We start from the raw sequence: 10,247 nt of genomic DNA on the forward strand, positions 1-10,247 counted from the left end.
GTATGAATGCCTCCCGGTGCGCGGTGTTTTTCGGAGCGGCGCGGTCCTGGGGCTGAGGCGGGCTCTGCGGCCGCCCCGCCCCGCCCCGCGCTCCCGCCATTCCCGGCGCGCCTGCGCCCCGCGGCCCGGCCGGGATGCGCTCCGTCAGCTACGTGCAGTGCGTGGCGCTGGACTTCGCCGGCAGCCTCTTCCCGCACGCCATCTGCCTGGGGGACGCCGACAACGACACGGTCCGAGCCCGGGGTGGGGCGGAGGGGGCCGCGGGCCCGACTGGGGGTGCCCGCGGAGCCGCCTCGGAGCCGGGGCCTGAACGGGGCTGGGGGGGAAGCACCGAGCGGCTGGTGCGGGCCCAAGGCAGTGCCAGGAGGAGCCGTGGCGCTTCCAGCCCTGGGGACACACACGGGGCTTGGCGGGCGCCTGAGCGGTGTGAGGGCCGCAGGGCTTCGATCAGAACCCCCCAGGAGTTGCTCTACAAAGGGAATGTTTGCTGGGCTGCAGCGGGTCTGGGCTTCCCTCGCCATTCCATGTGCCCTGAGTGGTCCAGAGCCAGAGGAGAGCTTAACTTCTGCTCGATAGACCTATCACAGTGGTGGGGATGCAGTGGTGCTTTGCCGGGCACAGCAGATCACAAACAGGATAGAGCCGAGTCTCGGCGTCTCCTGACCCGTGGGATTGGATGGATGCATGGATGGGATGGATCTGCATTGGGAGTATTGCTGTCAGCCCCTGAAATATGGTTGGTTTTGATTTGTGTGTAACTAGGAAGAGGTTAGCTTAATCAGCTACATGTCAACTGTTTCTTCTCCTCAACAGTCAAGATTTTTTACAGCCTTATCCTGGAAAGTGTCATGGCTAGCACTGCAGTAGATCATTAAAGATTTCCCCATTTTTTTTTTTGTAGGGTAAGGTGTGCAGGGAGTTATGACATGCATGCCATTTAAATACACAGAGGCATAATGCAGGAGATGGGATAATGGGAGAAGTCACATCAGTGTGGGTTGCTAGTGATTTTTAGAAATCTTCTTTAAAGAAATAGTCACCATTCTGAAATCCCCTTACCCCTTCAGCAGTGAGATTGAACATCCTGTGTAAATCTGTTGTAAGTGTTCTTGCACTCTTCTGGATGGTTATATTTTTTCATTGGCATCATCTTCCTTAAGTGATTCAAGTTAATCTAGATTGAAGGATGGAAGACGGAATATTGATGATTGTTTTAGCATCCAAGCAGGATGTTAAAACAGTCAGTGTCACAACTCTGAAACAATGAGTGGAGAAGCAGTAGGTAATAGGATGTTGCTTTAAGGAGCCATTCTCCATCTCTTTTATCTGCAAGAATAAAATTAGGGCTTTTATATTTTCCCAGACTTCCCATTTTGATTCAAGATTGTCTAACTCATTTTGTTTTGCTGCTTCTTCCCAGAGTGAATTTTAGATATGAATTCTGAAATTTTTGCTGTTAAAGGAATGCTGTTAATGTAATTGTGGATTTCTTCCTACTAACTCAATTTTCTTGTACAGCTGAATGAACTTGTGGTGGGAGACACCAATGGAAAGCTCTATGTTTACAAGAATGATGATAGCAAGCCCTGGGCTGTGCGATCTTGCCAAGGAATGGTTAGTTCTTGACAAAATTTCTAAATGGTTGGGCCTTTATGTGCATGTGCAGCCAGCTATCCTTGTCCTTTGCCTAGGAATATGTCGGCTGGAGAGGAACGGCAGCCATAACTCATTCTGATGTCCTTCATGTCTTTTCTGTGTCTGATATTTTTCATGTCTTTCAAGACCCTGCTTTTGCCTACAGCCCCATGGGCTGGAAGTGAAGAGCAAATAAATGGATAAACATAGAAACTGGGCTTCTGTCCCACCTTTACCCTGCTCTGTGGGTTTTGCCCCAGGGCTCTGGCAAGTTGTGTTTCTATCCCTTGACTCTACTCTCGAAAGGCTGCTAGGAGTTCAAGAGATTCTTTATGGGAGAGGAGGGGGTAGGGCAGAGGCTTATCCCAGGTTGCTGGGCTGGGTTGCCTTTTCTCATGGATGGCCTTGTTTTCTTTTGCAGCTCACATGTGTCCGTGTGGGAGATGTGTGCAATAAAGGAAAGGTGAGAGGAGCCATGTTCCCAGCTGTCTCTAGGGCATGTGGGAAGTGTTCAGATTAGGGTCATGTCATGTGCTGAGTGTGAGTAGGACAGAAGTGCTGTCTCTGTAGGATCTGCCTTTGCTTATAGAGTTTTAGCATTACTGTTTTTAAACTGTTCCTCTGCTTATACGTAACTGGTGTTTTTCTGTGAGCCTTATGTGGGTTTTAGAGAGCAAGGAAATCCATCCTGTCTTCAGAGAGCACTTCTGATTTCCATGTGCCCTTGTGAGACTTTGGTGGTTTGAGGGTTGCTCCTTTTGCTCAGTGGCTTTTGCCTTTCTTGGGCTGCTGTCTGCTGTGGGCTGTGGTCCTTCTGCCACTTGGCTGTGTGCATTTAAGGTCATCTAAACAAGACTGAGACATGGAATAGTCTGGACTCCCAGGCAAATTCCACTGGGTCTACTATGACTCCTTTTGTTGGATTGCTGTTTCTGGGGGTTAAGTCAGGACCAATGAGTCCAAAGGTCCCAGTTAAAGCACTCTGCCCAAAATACTGTAGCTGTGTTTCTACTAGTGGGGAGCAGAACTGACGTGGGCATTGAGAAAGCCACACATTGTTTGAGGATTGCACACATATCAGCTTGATAGTGTGGTCTGGCAAAGATGAACAAGAAGTTTGTATCCTGCCAGTAGCAGAGAAGTTTGTGTGCTGGCCAAAAGCCTCCTGTTTCCTCTGTAGCAGTCACTGATCTTGATTGATCTACCCTTGTGTCCTCCTTTGCCCTGCTGTGGGACAGCTTCTGCACTTCCTAAAAGAGGAAAAATCAGAAGGTTTTTCTCTTCCCTCACAGAATTTTGTGGTGGCGGTGAGTGCAGAAGGCTGGTTTCATCTTTTCGACCTGACTTCCCTGAATTCCAAACACCCGGATGCTTCAGGCCACCATGAGTTGGCAGGGGCAGAAGAGCAGAAGCCAGTGTTCAAGCAGCACATTCCTGCCAACACCAAGGTCATGCTCATCAATGACATTGGTGAGCCACAGAGCTGGTGTGGGAATGCAGGGTGAAGGAGTTTGTGTGTGAGGCAGTGTGGAGAGAAGGTGGGGGGGACTTGCAGAAGGAAATTACTGTCTTGCTGAAACAGACACTCCAACAAACCACAGACAAGTCATGGAAGGGGGAAACAAGAACTTCAGGAATTTTTCTGAAGTGCAAGCTTTCATTACATCGTTGGGGTCTTCAGGGATGCTAACTATCGAAACCAGCAGAGTGTTTTCTGTGTGTTTGGGCTCTTAGGGCTTGAGAGAGTCCATCTGTTTTTCTCTCTTCCCTGCAGATGGAGATGGGAAGTGTGAGTTGGTTGTGGGTTACACTGACAGGGTGGTCCGTGCCTTTCGCTGGGAGGACTCGTCAGAGAATTCAGACCATGTCTCTGGGCAGTTGATCCTGTTGAAGAAATGGCTTCTAGAAGGTCAGGTAAGGAAAAAGGATGTTCGGAACAGTACTTGTCAGTCCTCAAGAGGTGGCTTTTTCAAGAGCAGAAGCACAGAATCTGTCCTATGAACAAAACAGCTGTCATGTCAATGGCTTGGGAGGAGATTTTCCCAGTGATTTTTCTGTACAGCTGGTAAGCTGGTCTGAGAAGCAGTTGCTCTTGGCTGATGGGAGAGCATTAGTGGGAAATACTAGTGTTGTTTAAAAGTGGCTTTTGGTAGGGAACCAGCCATTTACCATTTACTGAACTTGGACATTTTGCTTCCAGCTGTTCAGCTGCTGCTCAGCTCTATCAGGTGATTTGCCATATTCAAATTTAGTTGCAGGGAGCACTGTAAACCTTTTGGAGCTTTTGACTCTACCCCTGTTTCTCCTCTGCCACTGTAGGTGGACAGCCTGTCTGTGAACCCAGGCCCTGATGGCTCACCAGAGCTGATGGTGTCACAGCCAGGCTGTGGCTATGCCATCCTGCTGTGCACCTGGGACACGGAGCAGCGGGACGCAGCCGCGGGAAGGGATGAATCTGCCACAAGCAGGTGAGGGTGTTTCTGCAGGGGCACATGAGCACATGCCACTGTGGATGCCTGTTACGAGGGGGTGCCACCACATCACTGTTGTGAAGTAGGAGGTGCTGTCGCTGTCCTTTCTTCAGTGACTTGCTGTGCTGCTGGCACCTCATCACTTAAGCCCGCCTGCACCCAAGCTTCAATAAACACTCTTCATGTCTCTATCACGAAGATGAATACTGCTGCTTTGCTTCTATCCCACTCTATTCTTGAATTGGGCAAGGAGAGTAGCAAAACCAGCTCCCTGAGGGTTCCTCACTACTGGGAGCTAAGGTAGGGAAATGGATGACCTAGATTTCCAGAGAAAAGTCATCAGATTTCAGGGTAGCAGTTGTGAGACTGGGCCAAACCAAAGACATCTGAAGCCCTGGATAAAACCGGGCTCGTTCACTTGTTTTCTGCAGGTGAGGCAATTAGAAGTTTCCCTAATGAGTCCCCTGGCAGCCAGTGCTGTAAACCACAACCACAGCAACCAGGATGAGCAGTGAGATGCTTGTTAGTGTGTTAGTGCTGGAAGGACCATGGTGGGGAATTTGGGTGCTTCTGTGGTGTTCTGTCAGACTTCAAGGCAGACACAAACAACTGCAGCAGGAGGGGAACTAGGCAAGTCTCCTTGATGTCTTAGAGAACTCAGTGGAATGGTATCCTGTTAGCCAGAAGCCAGGTCCACATGTGGTCTCTCACCAACCTGTTCAGTCTGGGCAGATATTTTGTGAGAGAAAAGCAGCCAGGCTTATGTAACACTAACAATAAAAATTGTCCTTTTTTTCCTTTATTGGAATACAGGCCTTACTGATTTTGTTTTGAGCTCTTTTTAATTTTCTTTTTTTTTTTTTTTTATGCATTAAATCATTCTGGGTTTGTGTTTTTAAAAATCAGTGCATTTCTTTAATACCTGGAGTGACATGTGTTTTCTTCCTTTACCATTAAAGGGCTCAACCTGTTCACAAACTGTCTGGATTTCTAGAGCTTTGGAATACACTGCTCCCGAAATTGTTCTGAGACAGTCCCAGGCATGGTTCTTTAACTTTTCCCTGTTGTCTTTTTCTTCTCCCTAGTGAGGCCCCTGTTCGAGATGTGATTCTACACCAGACATCTGGACGGATTCACAACAAGAACGTCTCCACTCATCTGATTGGTAGCATTGCCAGAGGTGAGAGATCAGCAGCTTGGGGTCTCCAGCCCAGCAGTTGCCCCTGATGGTTTTTCAGTATATCAGTCGAGAATGAAATCAGATATCCTGTGCTAGAAAAATAACTCTGAGAGGCAGCTGCAAGAACACGGGGATCTCAGCTTCTCTTAGCCAGCTCCCAAAGAAAGACAGTTGGATATTTGCATGTGAGCTTTTTATAGCCTTTGTCCTTCCCTAGGTAGCCCTTGTCCTTCATTCAGCACAAGAGTTTTTCTGCAGCCTCTGCTGACCTGCATTTAGTCCATTTGAACAGCTGCCATGCCATGCTCCTACAGATGTCCTTGATCCTTGCTTCTGCATGGCTGTAGCTTATGCCTCCTTTTTATTCCCTAGGTGCATCTCTTCCTTCCCACAGCCTCATCTTTTTTCTTGCTTTTCAGCATTTGAATCTCAATTCTTGGTGGCTCTGGCCTGCTCTTCCTTCTCCTGTGCAGCCCCAACCTCTCCAGAGCTGCTTCCATATTTCATCTCTATCATTGTCCTCTGTCTTCTTCCACTGTGTTGTGTTCAGGTCTTGTATCTAAAGTCTGCACAGCTGCCAGCTTCTCTGAGCCCTGACACACTGCTCTTGTGCCCAGACTTTTCTTGCACACTGGCACTGCTTCCCTCCTGTAAGTCCTTGTGCTCTGACCTGGGCCTGGTGCACCTGCTGAACCCTCCTTTGGTGCCTCTGGAGAATAAGCTTTCACTCCCCTTTGGAGTGTGTGGGCATAATAGAAGGCAGAAAACTTCCAGCAGAGATCACTTTTTCTTGTATTTGCTCTGCCCAAGTATTGCCTCCTGCAGTGCTGTCCAAGAATGATTCAGGCTGTCCAGTGTAATTAGAGGTTGTGAACAAGAGCAATCCACTGAACTCCACCCTCTTCCCGTTCCTCAGAGGACCTTTCCTGCCCAGTTCCTAAGCTTGTCATGTTTTCAGCATCTCTGATGCTGCTGTGAGCAACATGGTCAACAGAGCATGAAATCAATTATTTCACTGCATATGAAGCCTTGTATCTGTTGAGAGATGTCTGTGAAATATGAAGGCATACAGAATAAGGGATGGAGAGCAGGCTGTAAAAAAGCCCGTTGATGCTGGACTGTCAGTAAAGGAACAGCTGAAGAGTGCCATGCTGACCACTTTCCAAAGGGCACACAGCAGATCTCTTGGATCAGAGCCTGTCTGGGTGCATGTCACTGGGGCAGTTAAGCACCCAACCAGCTGGGTTTAGCTTTAGGCTGCTCTGCAGGAATGGGGTTGTTTGCAGCCTGGCAGTGTTCAGGGGGCTGTAGCTTGGAGCTGTCTATGGGCACTGGAGGTAGGCTGGTGTTGTTAACCTACTCTGGGGAAACTGCCTGCTTGCTTGCAGCTCTGCTGGCTTGCTCCTGGCTGCCAGGTTTCCTGGGCTCCTCCTCAGGCAGCCAGTGCCTTTCCTATATTGTCACTGAAAGGATTACGTGCAGCTTTAGTTGAATACAGCTCCAGTCTTTTCTCTGGGAGTGTCATATTTTTAAAACTTGACCTTGCACGTCTTCTTTCTTTAGTAGCTAGGTAGAGTTTACTGAAGGGCTGAAGCAGCAGGGTTCAGGTGTTCAGGGGACTCTCCTCTTCAGATTGAATTAGTGACATTTGTCGGTGCTCTCCTGCACACAGCTGGGAGGGGAGGAGGCAGCATGGATCAGTTTGGTTTGGATCTTTCTGTTGTTTTCAGGAGAGGGAGAGGACGATGTTTAAAAAATGTCATAAGCTCCAGTAATTTTCTTTTGCATTTACAGGCTCCAGTGAGAATAGTGGCTCAGGTCTCTTTGCCCTCTGTACTTTGGATGGTAAGTCCTGCCACTGTCCTGGAAGAAGACCTGTGGGGCAGCCAAGGCCTGTCACTAATTCAGAACAGGGAACTAGGGGCTCAGTGCTTTTGATTTTTAAAAGAAATGGAAGCTGGGCTTCAGAAACTCCTCAAGGGTCAGGCAAGAGAATTTGATTCAAAGACTCATGCTGACACATTTTATATGGAAGCACAGAGAGCACTGTGAGGCTAGATGCTTGTTTATGTTCCACCCTCTCATGGCCAGTGCGCCCTGCCCAGTACAGCTGCAGTATATCTGGATAATGGGAGCGTGGTAGGTGGGGTCAAGTGTCCAGTATGGATTTAGCAGCCAAGACCATGCTTGTGCTGTTAGCAACTAATTCTCAGCAACCCTGAGTGTTGAAGGAGCAGGGCCTAGTGTTAGCAAGCATCTTGCTCTCTTTTATTGTTTTCAAGACAGTTGTTTTCTTTGTTCTTCAGGAACACTGAAACTGATGGAGGGAGCAGACAAGCTGCTCTGGTCTGTTCAGGTTGATCACCAGCTCTTTGCTCTGGAAAAGCTGGATGTTACTGTGAGTATCTGAGTAAGGCTGGGAGAGATGAAGACAGAAACTCAGCATGGCTTTGTGTATATGAATATAGAAAGGGTGGAAGGAGTATGGCTCAGCTGGAAAAGGCTGGGATTATCTCAGGATGACACAGAATGTTCTGCCTGTAGTAGTACATTCTGCACTGAGGTCAGTCTGCCCAGCTGCAAGAGAATGAGCTGTGTCTGCCTGTTAGACCCAGCATCCATTTATCCATTTATAAACTTTTGTCCCCCAGCTGTTCTTCAGTCTCACTGCAAAGCTGAATGGTTTTGCTCACTGCTAATACCCCGATTATCTAAAAGCTCTTTCAGTACGCAGGGATTGCCATATAGAAGAGAGATGAGCTCCAAGTGTGAAATACCTGGATGAGATGTCCAGAAGTGGCATCTAGACATTAGTGTTGTGTCTCTGAACCAGCAAGAAAGAGTCTTTGCTGTCCCTGGGAGTAGGTAACATCTGTGTAATGTGCAGTCCTCCCTTTCCTGCAGGGCAATGGGCACGAGGAGGTGATTGCTTGTGCGTGGGATGGTCAGACGTACATCATCGACCACAACCGGACTGTGGCCAGATTCCAAGCAGACGAGAATGTCAGTGCCTTCTGTGCAGGTGGGAAGCCTGACTACAAAGCCAGCCATCACAGCATTTTCCCCTCAAAGCTACTACTCCCATCTAGGAGACCCAGATCTTCTGTCTGCCTGAATAATTTCCCTGTGCGCATATTGCAGAAGGCCCAGCTAGTCTTTCCCCTTGGTGGCATCTGGGAAAAGTAAGGGTGAGAGAAAGTGATACTGAGGCTTGTCTGTGGTGGCTTGGGGTTTTTTCCTTGTCCTTTTTGGAGGTACTACAAGTTGTCTCTTGTCCTCCACACTGCTTTTTTAATTTGGAGACTTTTAAGCTGTTCTTAAGTGGAGATAGGGAGCCGATGGAACCAGCCTGAGTTTTGGCTCTGCAGGTCTTCTCTCAGACCTGCAAGAAGCAGCTTGCAAATCCTCAAGCTTCATGCTGTTCAGAGATAGCTTCTTGGATTGTCTCAAAGGGACTTTATCTATCCAGGCCCATACCTGTGCCCAGGTGGTTGCTGTTTTCTGCTAACAGCTTTGGTACCTCTTCATGAAATGTGAATTATTTGCTTTCTCTTTCCTTTTGGAAGTAGTCACATCTCCACACTTCTGCTTTCTGCAGGCCTGTATGCATGCAAAGAGGGGAGCAACAGTCCCTGCCTTGTTTATGTCAGCTTCAGCCAGAAGATCTACATCTACTGGGATGTGCAGCTGGAGAGAATGGAGTCCACCAACCTGTTGAAAATCCTGGATTCTGATCCAGAGTTTGGAAGTCTGCTGCAGCAGCTGGGTATAGGTGAGTGCAGAAAGAGCAGAGGATGTACAGAACAAAAGAGAGAAAGGGCTGCTGGCAGATGATGTGCTGGGAACTAGAGTATTTCTTGAGGAAGAGGCTTTCACACTGCCTGATGAGAATGCTTAACTGGTTTTCTGTCTTTTCCTTAGATAGAAACGATGTTTCTGCTGTCAAAAACCTGATTCAAAAAACACTCTATTTTCCTGAAAAATACCATCTCAGCAGCCCCTTGCAGGATCCTGCTGGAACAGATTCTTCTGCCCACTGCAGTGGCGTCCAGGATCCCTCATAACAAGAAAGCTGACATCTTTAATGCCAGCACAAGCTCTTCTGCAGCTGAATTTGGGCATCTGATGAGGATGACTATTCTTTCCCTGTCTTGTCAAAACTTCCAAACAGGAAAGGGTCTACAGACTGTGAAGGGTTGTTCTTGGCTATAGGCTTGCCTGTATGTGATGGTTTGGTCTGCCTTTAGCTGAGGCAGCTACAAGAACAGAAAGGGCCAAGGATCCTGCACATAGGCCTTCTGTTGCCGGTTTCCACATTCCTCACTAAGTGAAGTGCTCCACTGGTCACTGTGAAGGAGCCATGAGGTCACAGATGGAGAGAACAACTGAGCTAAGTCTCCATTTTGACCTATTCTTACAAGTACTTGAGTGAATACTTCTGAGTTCTTAGCAGGGTCACAGTGCAGGAATTGGAGATGGAAAAACTGATTTAGGGTGCAGGCACAGGCCTTTTCTTCCACTTAGGTGTATTTAAAATAGAGCCATGCATTGTTTGTCTTTGCTTTGCTGCTGCTCTTCTACCAAGCAGTTTCTCAGAAATCACCTGTTCTGAGTAGCTGGAGATATGCACAACTTGCACTAATAAGGTGTGGAAAGATAGCAGCTCCAGCAAACCCAGCTCTTGTCAAGAGTCATTGCTTGTCTCCATCATCTTGGGCAGGGTGATCCCAAAGAAGGTTGTGACTTAACAAAGCAGCTGTGAAGTGGTCAGTAAGACCAGTCTGACTTAACTGTGGATCTGTGGTGCTATGAGAGCTTGGCCTTCCCACAATAAACTCTTGCCTCTTCTTGTGGAGAGTGTCATGCTTTGAGTGCTTATAGCTGAAGGAGGTGGGCTGGAAGTGATGTTCCACTGGCTGGTACGAGGAGTCTGGTGAAGGAGAGCTCATTTGCAGAAGCCT

At 48.1% G+C, this 10,247-nt stretch overlaps 1 protein-coding gene across 2 annotated transcripts; it reads left to right on the top strand.

The window, feature by feature from the left end:
* The first annotated feature begins 114 nt into the window (after positions 1–114).
* ITFG2 (integrin alpha FG-GAP repeat containing 2) lies at positions 115–10,141 on the top strand. Of its 2 annotated transcripts, XM_005531024.3 has the most exons (12): positions 115–230; positions 1,519–1,614; positions 2,057–2,098; positions 2,928–3,105; positions 3,410–3,549; positions 3,955–4,103; positions 5,192–5,286; positions 7,081–7,131; positions 7,593–7,684; positions 8,191–8,308; positions 8,885–9,058; positions 9,208–10,141. In XM_005531024.3, exons 1-12 carry the CDS (start codon positions 135–137, stop codon positions 9,348–9,350), a joined length of 1,374 nt encoding a protein of 457 aa, XP_005531081.2. In that variant the 5' UTR covers positions 115–134; the 3' UTR covers positions 9,351–10,141. The 2 variants fall into 2 exon arrangements, with proteins under 2 accessions (XP_005531081.2, XP_014115254.2); XM_014259779.2 differs by lacking the exon at positions 2,057–2,098.
* Positions 10,142–10,247: the final 106 nt, after the last annotated feature.

This window comes from Pseudopodoces humilis, chromosome 2 (genome assembly GCF_049639895.1).
Source record: "Pseudopodoces humilis isolate 2021_Gansu_Grassland_sample_001 chromosome 2, ASM4963989v1, whole genome shotgun sequence".
Taxonomy (NCBI): domain Eukaryota; kingdom Metazoa; phylum Chordata; class Aves; order Passeriformes; family Paridae; genus Pseudopodoces; species Pseudopodoces humilis.